Source organism: Eupeodes corollae, chromosome 1 (assembly GCF_945859685.1).
Source record: "Eupeodes corollae chromosome 1, idEupCoro1.1, whole genome shotgun sequence".
In the NCBI taxonomy this organism is placed as follows: Eukaryota; Metazoa; Arthropoda; class Insecta; order Diptera; family Syrphidae; genus Eupeodes; species Eupeodes corollae.
The window spans coordinates 160,946,153-160,966,705 of record NC_079147.1 but is presented as its reverse complement, the minus strand read 5'-3'; the positions used below and the strand labels follow the sequence as shown (position 1 = coordinate 160,966,705).

The following is a 20,553-nucleotide window of genomic DNA, read 5'->3' as shown; positions in this document are numbered from 1 at the left end:
ACTTCATGAAGAAATGAGTTAGAACTCAACCGAGTTCCAATTTTTTCAATTTTTCAATAAGCTCATTTTTAGAGACAGGAATTTTGTCAACGAATTGGTAGTAAGAACTACAGAAAATTATTTTGTAGTAAAGTTTAAAATTTAATTGGCGCAAATAATATTTAATTAAATTTTTGTGTAAAGGAAATAGGAGTTGCTTTTTTAATTTCCCATAGGTAGTTACTGTAATCAGTCCAAACTGTTGGATTCAAAGTTCCAAGGTCTATAGAATCTAAATCAAAGATTTTTAGAAAGATTTCTGTGTGTGCGTTTATAACTAAACAAAAACAAACAAAAGTTGGTAATGGTAAAAATTTATTTTCGACTCGACTTGTTTTTTTTTTTAAATATTTGATTAAACATCCAACAACTAGTTCATTTTTTTATACAAATTAAAATCTACAAAAAATATTATACAAAATTGGTAAAAAATGATGTTCGATCTTCGATCCCTCAGGGATAAATTAATGTGTTGAAAGTGATTTTATTCTGTGCTTAATTTTGTTGTTCAGGTAAGATACAAATTTTAAAAATATTATTGCTAAATTTTAGTTGATTTTTAAGAAAAATTCAAGGAACAACTTTTAAACTTTCCATAGGAAGTTATTGTAATGGGTCTGATTTGTCAAATAAATAAACGGACAAATTTCATTACCATCAGTTCTTGGTAGTTTAAACTTTAGTTTTAGTCGTTCAAGTATAAGACTCTAGAAACCATTGAATACTAATTTTAGAAAATCAAACTATGGTGTACATAGCCCCTTAAATCAACTAATTGACATCTTATAATAAATTTAACCTTTACTCTTGTATTAATTCACCAAATAATAATATAAAAAGTATAAATTGCAAGTTAATATTTTTCAACAGTCTAGTTTAAGTTTTTTAGATTTTAAGTATATATTAAGAATTTTGAACTATAGTATTTAACGAATTATAAATAAATAAACATTCGGTCAAATTTTGAGAAAAATCAAATTGACATTTTTTTTACAAAACATAATAAAAGTTGGTAAAAATTGATTTTCGGCTTAAATATCTTTTCGAAACTTTAAGATATTAGCTTTATTGTCAAAATTCAGTAAATGTTTGAGAAGAATTTATTTGACAGTTTTTTTTTAAATACAAATCTAAAAAAAATAATACCAAAACTTGGTAAAAATAGATTTTCGAATGAAATATCTTTTCAAAACTTTGAAATATTGGCTTTAAATTACTTTTATCTTTTAAAAGATATTGTTGGCAATATTCAATTAAATTTTGCGAAACATCGAATTGAGAGTATTTTGTACAAAAAATAAAATTTAATAAAACTTGGTAAAAATCGTATTTCGACTCAAATATCTTTTCAAAAATTTAAGATTATGGCTTCCAACTAATTTTATCTCATAAGAAAAATTGTTTTTAACATTCTAAAAAAAAAATTTTATACAAAAAAAAATAATAAAAGTCAGTAAAAATTGATTTTCGACACAAATATCTTTTCAATTTGTAAACATTTAAGAAATGCTGCTAAAATTGGTAAAAATTTGTTTTCGACTAAAAATATCTTTAACAAAACTAGATTTTCAAACTAAACTATTTATTTAAATGAAAAATAATGTTGGTAATTTTAAAATTACTCAACTGACAACTTTTTTACCCCAACACGAAAACCTACAAACTTTTAAGCAAGACAAATCGACAGACGGGATGGGAAGTTATCAGTGTGGGCCTTTTTTTCTTTTTTATAATACTCTCGTATGACTCTTAATTACAAAATGTATCAAAGAAAATTGTTATCCAAATACATGATTCATGGAATCCCTTGGGAAATTATTTACGACTAAAAATAACGTGACCATAAGTACCATGAGACAAATAAATCCAAAAGATTATTTTTCCAAACTGAAGTAGGAATGTACATACTAAGCAGAAGAAGAAAAAACAACTCTTACAAATCCCTCAGTTAAATGAATGTTATTCTAAAAATCTGGGCTTGACTTGTCATAATGTGGAAAATAAAATATTTCGTCCAGGTCCTTGAGGGCTTTTAAAGCAAAATTCAAAGTTGTATTTAAATCCCTCAGTTCTCCAAAGCATTACAAATTTTTTTAATGGTTGCTATGTTCCCTGTTTAGGTATATTGTTTACATGAGTCTTTATTTACAAAGGCTAAATGAACACAGTATTTGAAAATAATGTTATTCATCCACCATGCATGTATGTTTTTCAATTGTTGAAATGAAAAGTTAAAGCATTTTTCACCCTTCACAAGTTTTTAATATATTTAAATGGAGCAGAAAGATTAACGTCAAATTAACTTGATTTTTCACTCAATGGCAAACGAAATATTCATCTTAAATTCTTGACTCGATACGTCTTGTGCAAGGACCATTTGCACCTTTCGTTTGTAACCGTCTTCGGTTTGTTTAAAGTTTATGAAAAAGTTTAAATAGTACTTAATTTTTAATAATGAGAAGAGACTTTAAATTAAGCCCAACGTGCTGAAGGCCGACTTGTGCCCTTTACAAATGTGTGTATGGACTTTAAACAAGACAAAAGGGCCAAGATGACTCTCATGTTGATCCACAATTTATTTTAAAAATAATCTTTACAACTTTTTCGTTGAAGATTTTCATTTATTTACGCTAATGAATACTTAACTAACAACTTCTATTTATTTATCCAAGGTAAAACTATTTCACGATTGCAACGACGCGGTGATGCTAGATTTTCACCTTATTCATTCTGTTATTTAGATAAGTCCTACAGCTTCATGTAGTGATGACGGCATAAGGTAAATGGGTGCGGCAGCATTGGAATGAACACACAAATGTTTGGTTCCCAAATGGAACTATTTTCGATTTTTCATAGAATTCATAAATGTGTCAGTGCCCAAGATATTCTATCTTTAGAACATTTTTCTGTCATAGAGTAATGCAGCATTTCTACGTGATCTGAATTCACAAGATGATAAACCCCTAAATTGATAAAATTACTTATTGATTGTTTGTTACTCTATACAAATTTACTTTTATTCGCATACCTAAAGAAATTTATACTCAAAGTATCGATAAAGCTGGAGAACAAGAAATGTTAATAGTAACCGACCTAATCAACACAAGATGATGTCACGATTGTTTGTTTTTGTTTTCTTTTTTTTCTCAAGAAAAAGAAGCATTTAATTTACTTCAAGACATTTTGCAACGCATCTACAACTTTGGAGTGGTATTTATAGATATGTTTTCTTTCCAGAGGGAATGACTAATCACAAGAACATAACTATTAATAAAATATTTACGCATTGAAGAATAATTTAACCTACAAAATCTGAATTAAACGTTATAAAATCTTTTTACTTTTAACAGTTTGTGGTTTTAGGAATAGTCTGTTTAGGAATGTTTACAATTACGATTGAGTCCCATACATAAATAAATATTTACTGCATTTGTGTACTGATAACAAACTTTTTATAATAATTTCTTGTCAATTTTTACAAAATTATATTTCAATTCTGGTACTAACATTGAAAAAGAGGCTGGAAGGCGACCCACGGAGATAACTTCCCATCCCATCTGTCGACTTGGCTTGCTTAAAGCTTTAACAAAATGTTCATATAAATATTTTGTGTGAGATAAGTAATTTGAAGAAAATATTTTTCTTGGGAAGATACTGCTGTAGAATACTTGGTGTTCGTACGTACAGATCAGTCAACATAGACTCCGACGACTAACTAGTTGGTGCTGAACTGCACGTTCGGATATCCATGGAAGCTCTTAGGCGAACAACAACCTCGACGACGAGAAGATTCAACGTTGGAAGACTGCAGCAGGAGGATACCGCCAATGCCTTTGCCGACCGAGTATCCCTAGAGCTTGCGAGAAACACTACAACGGACGAAATGTGCCCAGAGACCCACTGGCAGCTTTGCAAACAATCCATCAGGAATGCTGCCAAAGAGGTGCTAGGTTTCCCGCAGCCGCCACCAAGGAACCACTGGTTTGACTCTGAAAGTGCTCAGGCAAACAAAGCCAAAACGGAGTCATACAGATTGTGGCAGGAAAGGAGGACACCATCTTCCCTCCAGCTCTAATTCGACAAGAGAAGGTATAAGAACTGCTTGCTCTGAAGAAAGAAAAAAGCCCATCAGCAGCTTGAAGTCGAGGACATCCAGGAATGTTTTAACAGGAAACAGGGCGAAGCTCTTATAGAAAAGTCAAAAAGAAAACAACGGGATTCACTAGCCGCAATGGAGCCTGCAATGATAAGGAGGGGAATACCGTTGTCAAAACGCAGTCAATGCTAAAAATATGGAGAGATCATTTCAACTAGCTGCTTAATGGTGATGAAGTCAACGATTCCGCCAGCGAGCAGCCACGTCAAATCCATTTGGTTGAAGATCTAGAGTTCCACCCATCCGACCAGAGTGAGAGCAAACTGGCCATCACCAGGCTAAAGTCGAACAAAGCGGCAGGTGATGAAGGTCTGCAGGCTGAAGCAGATCTGGTAAGGAGCATACACCAGCTAGTTACTAAAATTTGGTTGAAAGAAAGCATGCCCGACGAGTAAAACTCAAGCACCATCTGCCCGATCCATAAAAAAGGTGACCGTCTTCTCTGCACCAACTACAGAGGCATTAGCCTTTTAAACACCGCAGACACGATCTTGTCCAGCGTATAATGTGAGCACCTGAAGCCATTTACTGACGAGCTGATTGGCCCTTACCAGTGTGGCTTGAGACCTGGAAAATCTACCATCGTCCAAATTTTCACTCTACGCCAAATCCAAGAACATACCATCGAAACACAATATCTTATCATCGATTTTACATCAGCTTATGACTGGCACTGCTGTTAATTCTGCGAATCATATCAGCGCAGTTGAGGAATAAGGCCCTATCGCGAAGTACCAAAGAGACACTGTACAAAACTTTAATCATCCCAGTTGAGGTTGAGGTCGATGCACGTCAACTTGGTATTCGAAACTGGAGGCAGCAAGCTAGATATCGAGTAAGCTGGCGAAAGTTTTTACTTGAGGCCCACGAGCACAATGCGCTGTAGCGCCAACTAAAGTAAACGTAAAGTAAGTAAAGTAATTTTTTCTTGCTCTCGATATCTCTACTGATTCTTGAGATATGTACGACGAAAAAAGCTTCTCCAACGTTCGAATGTGCACGTTACGTACACACGCACACACAGACATCTGTCTAAAAATATTTTATTTAGATTCTAGGGACCTAAAAACGTCGATAAATGTCAAAATTTCCAATTCAACAAATTCCCTAATGTTACAATACAATATATATCAAAAATACGAGATAAAATAAAATATTTTTCCAAACATAATTATAACAATTGCTTTTAGAAATATTTTCCTTTAAATCTTCTCTTAAAATTAAAAGAAATTTGGTTATCAGTAGAACTAATTTAAATATGGTTTATATTTAAAACTGTTTTGTTTTGGGTCACAATTTAATCGTTATTTATAATCGTTTTCAAGTACTGGATAGTTTAAATTAACAATGTTAGTGTTTTAAGTGAAGACCAATGGGTAGATCTACACTCCTTAGCAGTGTTTCAAAAGCCAAAATCGACTTGTTGAGACACCAAGAACTTACCTGATGTGCAGCGGCTGATGAAATTGGATTTTATTCTTAGTTTATTTTTGAAATCTAGTTTTGTTAAAACGATTTTTAGTCGAAAACAAATTTTTATCAATTTTAGTAGCGTTTCTTAAATTTTTACAAATTAGATGAATGAAATTAATTTGAGAGATATCAAGAACCGAACATCAATTTTTACCAAATTTGCGTACTATTTTTTGGAGATTTTAGTAGTTTAAAGCTAATATCTCAAAGTTTTGAAAAGATATTGAGCGTTATTTTTCGTTGCACAAAATTGTTTTGGAGATGAAATCATTTTTTATTCGTAAAATTTTCGACAATTTTTTTAAATTTTTTTTTAATTTATAAAAACATGTTAATTGGATTTTTTTTGCAAAAACATGTTGGTTTGGTATCACGTTACAATATATAATATTCAATTTAATTCATTTCTCTAGCTTCATTGGTTCGTGAGATATTTAGGGTGAACACAATGTTTACCTTTTTTTAAACTGCTATGGTAAAAAAACCACCCACCTAATTTTCTTGAGAGACCTTTTCTGCATCTTTCTGTCTTATTATCAGTATAACAAAATTTATTTGTAGTCCATATTTTTTCTGGTTCTTGAGCTATGGGCGACGAAACATGTCAACATTTTCAATCGGACCCATTACAATAACTTCCTATAGGAAGTTAATAACATGAAAATTGGATAACCCTGTCTTCTTGTGTGTACATAGAAATTACCCTTAATTTTTCGGGAAAAAAGTGATAATATGTATTTGCTTTTATTATATAAAATAAAACAAAATCATTTCGAAAATTAAAGATGCAACTCCAACTCTCAGACTATATTAAAGTGCTTGGAAGGTTTTCAAGTAATTTCAAATTTGGTATTGAAATGAACATATCAACATATGTACAGTTTCTCCCAAAATTGAGCGTACACCTAATTGAATGTTAGTTATTTGTTACTTTTCATATTTAAGATGCAGTGTTTTTGGAAAATTCTTTTTAATTTCTATTTTTTATTATTTTTTTTCTTACGAATATATAAAAAGACATAACTTAAACAATAAACAAAAGGGAATATTAAAAAAAACTTCATTATCTCGATATTTCATATCATATCGGTGTTAAAGTACGACCCTAAATAAACCTGGGAGAGGACGACAAAAATCTTTTCTCAGCCAGACAAACGAATAATTTTAAGAAAATTCGTGGTAAACCTCAAAACGAGTGTACCAAACTTAGAGGCCGCAATGGCGATACTTATTGAAAGACCAGTTTTAACCGAAACTGTTCGTAGCGTTTTTCGGAAGAATGGTTTAACAACAGAGTTGCTCGGAAAAAACCTCTTATTTCCAAAATTAATAAGCTAAAACGTCTTCAGTTCGCTAAAAAACACCTCAACAAATCCCAAAGTTTCTGGAACTATGTTTTGTTCTCGGACGATACCAAAATTAACTTATTTGAGTATGACGGAAAGTAAATTGTTTAGAGAAAGCCCAATACTCAGTTCAAGGCAGAGAATTTGCTTGCCACTGTTAAGCATGAGAGAGGAAATGTTATATTATGGGGGTCAATGGTGGCAAATGGGACAGGGAATTTTGAATTTATTACCACAATCATGGACAAGGGGACATTTTTGGACGTTCTTAACAGAAATATGAGTCAGTCTGCAGAAAAACTGAATCTATCAGCAACCTTTTACTTCCAACAAGATAACGATCCAAAACACACATATTTTTTGTAAAAGAATGGTTGCTGTATAATGCCAGAAACCAGCACAAGACCCCACATCAGTCATCGGACCTCAATCCCATCGATCATTCGTGGGAAACGATAAAGCGAAGGTTGCAGAATTGCAACCCAACAAACAAACCCCCGTGATTATGGCTAAAAGTGTCCCTACAAAACATTCAAATTTTAATTTGACCACTCATTAACATTTTTGTATGCTTTGAATTCCAAGTGTACTACGCTTAATTTTGTGGCAGCTATTTGATGAATTTTCTGTTACTTGTTTTTATTGTTTGTTTAACATAAAATATTAAATAAAAGAAAATTGAAAATAAAATTCCAAAAACATAATATTTTTATAATTTAAAATATCAAAACAGTTTTTTTTTTGTTGGTGTACGCTCAATTCTGAGATTAACTGTTTGTACCTACCTACTTTATTTATTTAAAAAGAAAATCTTCAAACTTCAACCCACTTATATACAGTACTGTGCAAAACTTTTGCAACTATCACCGCCAATTAAAAAATCAAAAATTCGTGTATATTAGACTTTTTATGTCTCACCTTATTGTTTATAATCTTAAAACACTGATCCACAGGCAAATTCTACAAATGCACTGCTTTTTTAAAACCAAGAATGATGTCAGCTGTATAAAACATTTGCAACTAGTGGCCAATTCTCTTTTCGTCTCATTTTAATAATGGTTAATCCGATTTATTTTGAGGTTAGTAAGTTTATACGTGCGCGGCTTGATTTTTTTATTTAGTTTTAGCTGAGACTTTGATCGATAAAACGGTTTTTTAACCTTCCGACGACAACACTTTTAAAATATACATACTCCACAGCAGGGGTGACATAACACCCCAGCCAAGAAAATATATATAACAAAATACTTTAAAGTAAAACATAAATTTTTTATTCAAACAATGCAATTAATAATACTTTGTTGAAAACATATAAAAACTTAATTCATAAAAAAACAAACATTTTTACGAAAAACGGTAGAAAAAAGAATGAAGCAAAATCAAAATTACAATTAAAAAAAATGCCTGGGGTGTTATAGCACCCCTGTTGTGGTCGGGAGGTTAAGATAAATTCTAAAATTGAGAGAAAAAATATTACTTTTTAAAAATGGGGAGTAATATTATAAAAAATGAAATCCAGAAATTTTAGTGCTTTCAAAAAAGGAGCAAGAAATTTCAAGGAACAATTCCATTCAAAAATCAACTATTTGTAGAATCATCAAAAGTGGAAAGGTGTTATACCATCATAGAGAAGGAAGGCCTCGAAGCACCACAGCAAAAGATGATTGAAAAATAACAAATTTCTTCCGAAGAAAAGCCACGCAATCATCCAGGTTACCCATTGACCGCAAATTGCAAGCCGGATTACGTTGTTTTCAAATAGTAAAAGAGCCATTTATATAAAAAAAAAGTGAAAGCTCGTTTGTTTTTTCCAAAAACTCATCTCAATTGGAGTCCCCAAAAATAGGAAACGGTCTTATTTTCTCACCAATATGCACGGATGGGGTGGAAAAGCAACATGTCAGAGGCCAAGAGGTGAGAGGCTAAGTTCAAAATACCCTAAAGGGCCAGTCAAACATAGAGCTGGTTCAATTTTAGTCTTGGGCTGCTTCTTTGACCAAGGATCCGGGCCAATTCGGCAAGTGGAGGGCATAATGAAGGCTGCTTTATGCCCATTGGGAAATTGACGTTCCAACACGACAATGATCCCAAAACCCAAACACAAGTCAAAGTTGGCCACAAAGTGCATTGCAGAAAAAAAGATGTAGGTTTTACCATGTCCAGCCCAATCCCCAGACCTAGACCCAAGAACCTGTGGGAAACTGTGAATAGAAGAATTGGTAGCAACATTCTCAAGCACTAAAGTGACCTATTCGCTAGAATTCAGAAGCATTGGAATGATATTCCAAAAAGGGTTATTAATAACCCTATCAGGCCTATTCTGCTTTTCATCGGGGGGAATTTTACTTGAATTTTCACTTCTCATTATTCTGCTATTCAATCCAAGTGAATTTGTGTATGTCGGTAACGTCGGTAATAATGCGCGGTATTCTTCTATTCACGTGAAAGCATTCATTCTATACAATTCAAATCCGCTATAAAATGTCTGGTTTTTTAATTTTTGTAAGAAAAATGTAAGTGAAAAGTAATTTATTGCTTAATTTAGAAAATTTGTTTTATAAATAAAAGAATATTAGCATTTTTATGTGAAGGAAGACACTTTTTAACATTTCTCCGAAGCTCTCTGTTTGAGGATTCTCTTATTCCTCTATTATTGGTATAAAAAGTCAAATACTGCCCATTTCCAAAAACTACACAAAATATTCTGTTTAGGTGGATTGATTAAACTTAATTTGTTTATGAATCAAAACAATTTATCCAACATTCCCAAGATTTTTACATTAACAGCTGTTTATTTTAATGTCAAATTGGTTTGGGAGAATGTAGTTCACCCGATGAATAGCAGAATTGAAAGGCAGTGTGAAAAGGAATCGAACGGGTGAATAGAATATACGATCCACGTGAATAGCAGAATAGGGCTGTATAGCTTCCAGAAGATACAACCTTCATACAAAATAAATGCAATTGAATTCTTGAAGTAAGAAAATAGTTCGAAATTTAGTTGTGGGGTCTAAGTTGCAAACGTTTTGCACACCAATTTTACCAACTATGATGTATTTAGTTATTTATTTTTTTGTTTAAGTGAAGAGTTTTATTTTGTTTCCAACAATTATTAAGGGTTTAGAAAACTAAAGAAAGAATTTCGCTGTTTTATTTGCTTCACAATTTTTTTTAAAGAAAAATGTTGGAGGTTCTAGTTGCAAATTTTTTGCACAATACTGTATTTACATATGAACTTATGAAAAAATAAAGAATTATCTTGTCCAAATAAGTAATTTGCTGAACATTAAAATATATTTAAATTTAAACTCCAAGCCTTACCTCATTTTAAGTCTTTTTAGCTGGTTTGCAAATTTAATTACGATCAAAACAAAACTAAATTATTCACTGATTTCACTCTTCTATTTATAATTATTGAATAGGGTAAGTATGTATAAATAATTTCGTTTAGCACTTTAAATTTTAATTTTCACGATTTTGTTTTCAAGAATTTCCCCGCATGCATTTGATGAAAATGAAAACACACAATTTTCAAAAAATATTTTTATAAAACAAAATTAACACATTTTGTAGTTGAGAACAAAACAATTAAATATAAAAATACTGAGCTACTGAGGTATGTGATAGTTATACCGTATATAGCGGAAAGTGAAGGTTACCCGCAGCCCAGCTACGTAATAAGTTATACCGGCAGTGGCGGCGTTAAGAATCGAAACAAACTACAAAAACAAAAAGTTATTCGAGATGAACAAGACCAAGAAGTCTGACTAACGTCGATGCGAGTTGAAAGCTTACTGAAACTGAAGAAACTGAAAGACTCATTTATTTGAGTTGCTTCAATGAATTCAAGTCAGCATAATATCATATAAAATAGTAATCCAACCAAAACAGATATAATTATGAGGACGAGGAGAGCTTGACTATGACGATGACGAAGACGAAGACGCGCAAAAGGTATGAGAGCAAAGGCCCCCCTCCTAGCCTAGAACATTATACGAATTCTTGTTGAACATTCTTGTGATGTATCAATGTTGTTCCCTCAGGTAGTCGATCTTTAAGATTTTACCTATGTCAGAGCATCATAAAATATAAATATTATGCCTGCCGGTTTAAATATTTATGTAAGCTCAAGGCACAGCTGGCATATGAGTGAGATTTAATGTAAATCAGAGTGGCAGTGAATTTGTTTCTTGTTTCGTTGTACATATATTTAAACTTGTTTCACTCAAAAAGCTTTACGTTTTTATGGAAACGTGCAAGAGAACTTTTATAGAAGTTTTGATAATACAAATTTTATTTTACATACACGTCTTGTTGTATCGAAGAGCTGCTTTATGGCAAACTGGCATTTTGTTTAAACAATATTGGTTTCTTTTGAATGAGAAATTGTATGAGTTGCCGCAATGGAGATTTCGAACGCTTTTCAAATACAATTAATAATAAAATGATGTCAATCTGAACACCCTCAATCAAGAACAAATTATATTGTAGGAAATGTTTGTATAAATGATATTACATAGACAAGTATACGTCCCGGTAGCCGTCATTGATTGTGAAGTTTCGAATGTAGAGGGTTTTTCAATCGGCACGATTAGGTTTTGGCACCCTTGGCGGCCATTTTTTTTTTGGTGACATCTGTCAAACCAAGAAGAAAGGTTTGATGTATGCACGCACCGTCGGAAACCGCATTGACAGGTATGGTGGATGCAGATTGGGGCAATTGCCCGAAGGATAGACGCTCGTGCCCTGGGTATGCTTTCATCCTCGCCGGTGGAGCTATTAATTGGGAGTCACGTCAACAGAGGACCGTTGCACTATCTTCCACCGAAGCGGAATACAGAAGTCTCGCAGAGTCTGTTAAAGAAGGTATTTATTTGCAGGGATTAATTAGAGTCCCTTGTGAAGGATGTGCCGATCCTCTGTGACAACATAGGAGCTCAGAAACTCGCTTTAAATCCAGTGTTTCATTTCCGTACCAAACATATTTATGTTCGGCATCACTTTGTGCGGGAAGCATTACCTAACAACAACATTCATCTTCATTACTTGAGGACTGAGGACATGAGAGCTGGAGTTTTAAATAAGAACTTAGCTGGACCTAAGCATTGGAAGTGCCTTGAGATCCTTGGTCTGCAGTCTACAGTCACGTAATGAGGGGGAGTATTGGAGTTCTACTTTACCATTCCTTGTCACTCTGACATAATCAACGACAGCAAGCTGAACAAGCCTAAGCTCATTTTGACATCTGACAGATACTGTCGTTAATATTTCATTTTCATTATTCTGATTTCGACGCGTCATATCACACGAAGTTCATTTCAGTATTATAAGCTTTCACTACGTTTCCTTTTCTATATTAATAAAGTTATATTTGTATTTAATAATAAAATGGGTTTGGTATTATAAATCTTTTTCGGTTCATCCACTTGCGCAGATTGTATACTCATTTCCAAAAGTATTATTCAGTTGTTAATGCCAAATCATAATGGCAAGTTACACGATTGAACAGCACCTTCAAATGATTAAACTTTATTATCAAAATGAGTGTTTGATAACGCAAACGTTGCGCGCATAGCGCCTATTTTACGGTAGACGTGGTGGCTCTTCATAGTCGACCCTTCTTTTTGGATTAATGGCTGTGTTAATAAGCAAAATTGCGTTTATGGGACGATACCAACCCACGCGAGGTTCACCAGGTGATAATGCATCATCAAAAATTTAGCGTTTGTAATGGATTTTGGGCCGGCGGCGTAATTGGTTCGTATTTTCTTGAAAAGGACGTAAGTGAGGCGATCACCGTCAACAGCAAATGCTACATAACGATGTTATTGGTGCTACGTACCACACAGCAAACGCTACGATTGACAGAGCATGAACGATTTGAGCGTAAGGTCATCTCTAGCAGGGGTGATGTGAATTGGCCACCAAGGTCTTTTTCCTGTGAGATTTCTTGAAGTCGCAGGTCCATGCAAATAAACGACAATCGACCGATGCCCAAAAGTTGAACATAATAGGCTTTTCACACCAAGTTTAAAACCCGGTTTTCGCCGAAAACCTACATCGAAAACTCAAGTTTGTTAAAAACCTTCTTAGTAAACCACAAGTTTTCGTAAACCAAAAGTTCTATATAAAACTTCTCGAAAACCAGTAGTAAGTCATAGTTGAACTAAACAAACAAACCTTTCGAAACATTCAGCGCTCAAATTAATGGATACAAAACAGCTGATGGATGCTGTCAAAACGAATATTTATTTTGAAATAAATTTGGTCGTGGTATGAAATATTATTTATAAAATTTTCTTACAAAATAAGAATTATTGCTTTTTGTTTTTTATTTACAGAAAATGTAAGAGAAAAAAAACAAAGAAAGGAAACTTTGGGGGAGCTGCGTGGCAACAGAAAAAATTTCGGAAAATTTTGCCAAAAATATAAAAGGCCCCGTGACTACTTGGGGCACTGCCGGTTCTTTTATGATCCTCCAGAGTTTCAAACGCTCTTTGTTAAGCGAGGATCCGGAATTCACCATGGGTACTCGCGACCCCAAGGACGAGAAATACTTGCTCATGATTCGTAATAACGTTTCCAAGGGATGCGTCTTCGAACTCGTTAGAACTTTCCGGTAACTCCGTTCAATCACAAGGATTTGGGAAGTAAGAAAAAGGCGATAAGTTCATTTGTGGAGGAGAATAAGTATGAAAGAAAATCTCTGGTGGAGGCTTTGACGCAGCGGGCTAGGAAAATTTGCGCCAAAACATTCCACAATGTGGGAATCGTTGTTCCAGTAAATAAAACCACACCAGTGGTCTATCGCCCCTTGTTGGACAGCGATGCCAACATCAATAAGATCCTCAGTCTTTTGAACAAGCCAAGCGCGTCCTCAAAGGAAGAAACCAAAGAGATAGTCACGGAGAAATTGCAGCCCATCTTAACAGCTTCAGTGATCGCTCTGGATGAGTGAGATTTTGGTACGAATCTGGAACTAGGCATTGACCTTTTCTGCTCCAGCCATAAGGACCTCCACGAAATCGTTCAGAATCTTTTCAATCCTTCTTATAAGTTGCTCATACGGCCACAATATATGGCGATTCTAAAGGCACATTTGGCCAGCAGAAGCAATAGTCATAAGTTCAGTATTTTGGATTGAATTTGTTCTGAAAGATGAAGAATTTGTTTTAAATAAAATGAATTTTTATTCCATCAGTTTTGTTTGTTCTTGATTGTATGATATGTTTTCTAGACAATTAGCTTCTCCTTAGTGAATGGTTCGGACCGGTTGAAGTTAACAAAGAGGATAGCTGCAGCCAAGCGAGCTTGTAGTTCTTGTTAGTTCATGTCGTGAGCCCATTCAACCCGTCTCAAGAACTTCAGTTGAAACTCTTCTTCGAGACAAGCTAATGTTACTTTGAATTTGAATTGGTTAGCATTCATTTTCACAAATAATTTGAGAAGAAAAATACTTTTTACTCACAAATTTGTTCATCAATACAAAATTTGACAGATGGTGTTAAACGAATTTAAATGTCAAATGTAAACGTGTAAATGGTCGGTGTAAACGATTTTCGGTTTTGGGTTTGGGGTGAAAAGGCTATAAGGTAGTCCAACATTTCAAGCCTTTCTTTTCATTTTGCTTACTAAGAAATTGCTTATATTATTAAAAAACGTGCATCCAAACATGTCTAAAAAGTGACAGCTCCTGAAAAGGAACAAAGCAAATACGCTTGAACGGACCTATTCATGGAATTCCCAACTGTTGACTGAACCACTCCATCCACTGCTCTTATAAGATTAATTGCCACGAAGTTATATTAGCAAATTGCTAAAATTTAAAGTAGCCATTCCGTGAGAGCTAGTAAAATGTTAATTACATGGTGTGGCTGTGTCCGGTTGTGGTGCGATTATATAAAAAAAACGAAAATAAAAACGAATTTTAAATTTTAATTTTATATTTATTATTAACTTCCCATAGGAAGTTAGATTTGTCAAATTGAAAATTTTGACACTTCTCGAAGTTTCAAGGTCCCTAGAGTCGAAATAAAAGATTTTTAGAAAGATGTATGTGCATGCGTGTGTACGTACTACGTTCGTACGTCCGTACGTTCGCGACGTTTTTTTGTCCTCCATAGCTCAAGAACCAGAAGAGATATCAACTTCAAATTTTGTTATACAGATAATTAGGCAGAAAGATGCAGAAAGGGCTCTCAAGAAAATTTCGTGGATGGTTTTTTTACCATAGCAGTTTGAAAAACGCTGAACATTTTGGTTAACCATAAATATCTTACGAACCAAAAACGTTAGAGACTTGATTTAAATTTCATATAATATATTGTAACGTGATACCAAACAGGTATATTTTTTGAAAAAAATCAATATAACGGCTTTTTTTATAAATCAATAAAACTGAAAAAAAAATTGTCACCTCCAAAATTTTACGACTGAAATATGATTTCATCTCTTAAACAATTTTGTGCAACGAAGAATAATGTTTTTGACATCTGATAAGATTTTGAGAAAAATCTAAATGACAGTTTTTTTATAAAAAATAAAAATCTAAAAAAAATTCAAATTGACAGTTTTCTTACAAAAAATAAAAACCTAAAAAAAAAATTAATAAAAGTTGGTAAAAATTGGTTTTCGACTCAAATATCTTTTCAAAAATTTAAGATAATAGCTTTTAACTAATTTTTACTTATAAGAAATATTGTTTTTAACATTAGGACAAATTTTGAGAAAAATCGAATTGACTGTTTTTTTACAAAAAATAAAACTCTAAAAAAAAACAATACTAAAACTTGGTAAAAATTTACTTTCGACTCAAATAGCTTTTCAAAAATTAAAAATATTGGCTTCAAACTTATTTTATTTCACAGAAAATATTGTTTTGGATATTTAGTAATTTTTATATAAAAATCCAACAGTCCGTTTGTTCATAAAAAATGAAGTCTACAAAAAATAGTACGCACATTTGGTAAAAATTGAACTTTTAAGCAAGACAAATCGACAAACGGGATGGGAAGTTGTCAGTATGGGTCGCATCTCAGCCTCTTTTTTTATTCGTTGCAAGTCTGGATAATGTGGAACGCGACTAAAGTTTGACAGTTCGTATCAACTACACTTTTTTCGCGACGAATAAATTTGTTTTCTTAAATATATGATATTGAAAAGTACAAGTATGAATTAAAATTAAATAGAAACTATATTGCTATCGTTTTGTTAAGAATTTTTTCTGGAAATATGTCTTCAAACGTATAAAAACTCACATTTTGTACTTCATTCGTCGTTCTTTCATCGCGCTCATGTGAATACTGCTTTAGTCTTTCGTGTCAAATTCATAAACACACCATGGCTCAGTATGACATAGCCTCAAGGTATCCACTTTTAATCAGTTTAACAAATTCAAATAAACCATTGTGTACGAGTACTTAAATTAAATTTAAATGAAACTTACCCATGTGCAATTACACTAATTGGATAACATCTTCATTCTTCATATATCGAAATATAATAAAATAAAAACTTCTAACATAAATCAAGCATAGAACTATTCAAAGGCAACACCATGACACCTTATAAAAGCTCACACTTCAAAACTTCCTTTTGGCGCACTAAATCAACACGAACTCACGACACAAAACACACTGACCTTGAGGATGAGACTATTTCAAAATTAAATATAAACAATTTATAAACATACTCGCACATACCTACATACATACATTTGTATATAAACATAATTTATTCCAAGAACAAGACAGAGCTGTTGTGTTATATTTGTTAAAACGATAGCGATGAAAATGATTAAGAAGCAGAATAGCTTTTATTGCTTTCAATCTATTTTTATTAAGTTTTCGATTTATTTTTCGATATGCTAGACATTTGGATAAACAAAAGAAGGCTGGACATTTTTATTGCCAAGGAATTTCATGTTAGATAAACATAAATAGAAGAAGAAAAATCCATTCTTCAAAACCAAAAATTTGTAGGTAGACGAACGTACTCCAGTACAACTTACTTCCAAGGTAATTTTACAGATAAATCCTTTCTCGAAAGTTGATATTGTAAAATACAAAGAAATACTTCAATCTTTTATATACCTATGTACATTTATATAGGAAATAACATAGGAAAGTTTTTAATTATTCAATTGATTTATTTGGCCGACGAAGACCGACGACGCGACGCACTTTTTACAACCCACAACCTAGACCGTCGGTGAAAATGAGACTGCTTTAGTTGACCTAATATTCGTATCTGTATAGCCAAAAAATGAGTACAAGAGACCGAACCAGCTGTTGTGAAACCCAAAACTCAGCAGAAAGCTGGAAAAGTTGTATGAATTTTCTTCATTACATACAAAAATAGAACTAGAGGGTAAGGAATATAACCAGCTCAATTGATAACTCAAACCAGGAGCGTATCCAAACTTTTTATCAGGGCGGGGGGGTATCACACACTTTACATAAAGACGAGTTTTAGGAAAAGCTTAAAAATGTTCTTTGAAACTCTGTAAAGGAGACTGATAAAATTAAAATAAAATAATGTGTATCTTAACTCTTCCTTTTTTTGTAGGGGTTATGTGGAACATTTTAGTTATTAGATTTTTTTAAGAATACATACTGTTGTCCAGCAAGGTATGGTCTAACTATTTAATTGGGGTGACTTGCAACATATAAGAGAATTCCAAGATTAAGGAGTTAAAATACAATAATTTAGAGCGGTTTTGAGTGTCATTTATGGAGAAATGTTAGAAATTGTGTTATATTACATAGGAATGATTTCATTTTCAACAAAATATATTCGTGATATTTTGACGAATTCAAACGCAAGAAAATATTTGAGATTTTATGAAGAAAATATTGTTCCCTTATTAAAACACGTCAAAAGCGCTTGCGGGCCCACTTACTATAGACCTGGGTTGTTGCTGATGTACAAATTTTGACATCCGGAACCGGATGCGGATTTTTTTGAGACTTACATCCGCGGATGCGGATTTTAGAATTTATTAAATAAAAAGAATTTTAAGTCAGTAAATAAAGGAAAATTTTATTGATTATCTTTGCGTTTAATAATTAAATTTAAAAAAAGGTGAGCTATATTTAATAAAAAGCAAGATTGCAGCCTTCTCAGACTGCAATCTGTTTCTTAGAGGATCGTATATTAATCCAGCTCCACTAAATAGTTGTTCGCTTGAAACACTGGGTGGTGGAGGTGATTAATACCTCAGTGCAACTTTGGAGAGCCTTTTAAAGTTTGTTTGATGGACTTTCCACCAATCAAGTGGATTGTTATTCAAGGTAGGTAGGTAGAAATGGCGATCTCAAGGCAACCTAGCCTGAGATCCAATTAGCGCTGTAGTGCGCCGTTTTGATACTCGTTTGACCTTTGATTGAAAGGGATAGATTGATAGAGAAGCTTCATAGCGATTATGTTAGAGCCATTTTGTCGCATTGAGAAAAAAGATTAGGTCTCTAATCTTTGTCTCAGATAGCTCATCGAGTTCTTGAAAGAATGCTTTTCCAAAGCATTTCATTCTGGAATTTGCAGAGGAAATGGATTATGGTTTCACTTTTTCTTTGGTCACTACAGCTACGGCAACTGCATGAACTGCTATAGGCCAATGTCCGGTACAAACCGCAACAATCCTGGCTATGTCTTGCCTTGGCCTGCATAGAAGATCGTTTGTACCGGTTTTGTGGGCCATATCTTCCTAGATATAATGCAGTTGGGTAAATTGCTCCACCTTCGGTTTGATTCAGTTTGGTAGATAGAAAAGATTTTACCCTTCATAGCACCAAGAGGAATGTTAACCATTTCCGCAAGTGAGCTTTGAAGGGCCGATCCTTGCCTGGCTAGCTCGTCAGCCCGTTCATTTCCCACGATACCACTATGGCCCGGAACCCAGATCAGGGTGACACCGAGGTTAATATTCAGGCTCACAAGCTCATCGCGACATTGCTGGACCAATTTAGAGGATATAGCCGAGTTAATGGCTTTGACAGCTGCCTGACTGTCTGTAAATATAGCCGCATTTCGGTTTAGGTTTGGGTTTTGTTTAAGTATCTTACATGCCTCTCTTATTGCCAGCAGTTCAGTATGAAAAACGCTAGCAAAGTCAGTAAGCCTAAACGATTTGGCTACATTTAGGGACTCAGAAAAGATCCCAGAACCGTCAGTAAAGATGGTTGTGTCGAAACCAATCGACACGATGTCATCCTCCCAATCTTCTCTCGATGGGAAAATAAACTTAAAACCCTTACTAAGATTCAAAGTAGGAGTGCAGTAGTCAGTGTCTACCGAGATAATATCTGGGAATCAATTTCGTAGTGTTGCTGTGACCATAAGGTTTTGGCAACCAGCTATTTGATTCCTTCAGCCTAATAGCGCTGCAGGAAACTATGTATTTAATAAAAAGGTCGATTGGTAGAAGATCCAAAATAACGTTTAAGATGTCCGTTGGGCAAGTACGCATGTCCCCTGTGGTGCCCACGCAAGCTGTTCTCTGAACATCTTCAGCTTATCAATATTATAGGCTTTGCTAAGAGCAGGCCATCGAACCATATGTTAAGATTGGACGTCCATAAAATCATCTTCGACTGAAGTCCAAACTTTTTGCCGAAAGTTTTGCTGCAGGCGTAGAAGGCAACACAGGCCTTCTTAACCCGTACTTCAATATTTAGTTTCCAGTTTAGTTTAGGGTCGAGTATAACTCCCAAATATTTTGCACTGGAAGACAATGATAGGATTTGACCGTTGAGTCGAGGTAGCATGAAGGGCGGTACTTTAGTTTTGGTGGTAAAGAGCAACAGTTCAGTTTTACTTTGGTTAACTCCTATTCCACAACTCGTGGCCCAGTTGCTAACTTTCTTCGAAGCTGACTCCGTGATTTCACTAATCACAGAGGTGTACTTTCCTGACACCTATAGCACCAAATCATCCACGTAATTGGATTGGATTGTTATCCAACTCTAGTCTTTTTTTATTTTGGTAACATTCTTACTCCCTTCGGAGAAGTGCTTCGAGACTAGCGTTACCAAATTCTCCTTCACCATTTCTTCAGTTGATGAATCTAGCATCATTGCCATATCGCTTCTGAAGCAAGCCTTGTAACTTAAACCGGACGTTCCTGGTTCTGAATGTAAAGTCTCATCCATTTTCTTCTTTTTTGTGTTGTTTGCATTTGGTGACAACGTAGGAGAACTGGTGCTTAATGGATGATTTATCATCTTTAGAATTACATGTTTTATTCTTTCCTTGGTGATGGGTTTGAAAAATGTATACTGATAGCGAGGGTCTAAGTATGTTGAAATCGCATACAAATCGCTGCCAGCCGAATGGCATCAGTGTCCGATCGAATCACAGATGATATAAGTGCCTGAGAGCTGCTCATTTCACGAGTAATTTCTTCAAAATGTTTGAGTAGTTCAAGGCAACTTTTAATTATTTTCCACTCTTCTGGCAAAATTGGTTCAATATTCATCTTTTATCTTGGAAAAACGCTCAAACATGAAGAATGTGCTATTCCAGCGTGTCACACAATTCTGG

The 20,553-nt window shown here is 33.9% G+C and overlaps 1 protein-coding gene across 5 annotated transcripts in view; it reads right to left on the bottom strand.

The window, feature by feature from the left end:
• LOC129954105 (extended synaptotagmin-2) overlaps positions 1 to 17,195 on the bottom strand; it is a 49,959-nt gene extending 32,764 nt beyond the window's left edge. For 4 of the 5 annotated variants that reach the window (XM_056067782.1, XM_056067780.1, XM_056067783.1 and 1 more), the window contains exon 1: positions 10,336 to 10,808. In XM_056067782.1, the coding sequence (XP_055923757.1) occupies positions 10,336 to 10,340 (5 nt within the window). In that variant the 5' untranslated portion in view covers positions 10,341 to 10,808. Of the gene's footprint in view, positions 1 to 10,335; positions 10,809 to 17,023 lie in introns of those variants that run through there. The other variant, XM_056067784.1, reaches the window with a different exon arrangement.
• Positions 17,196 to 20,553: the final 3,358 nt, after the last annotated feature.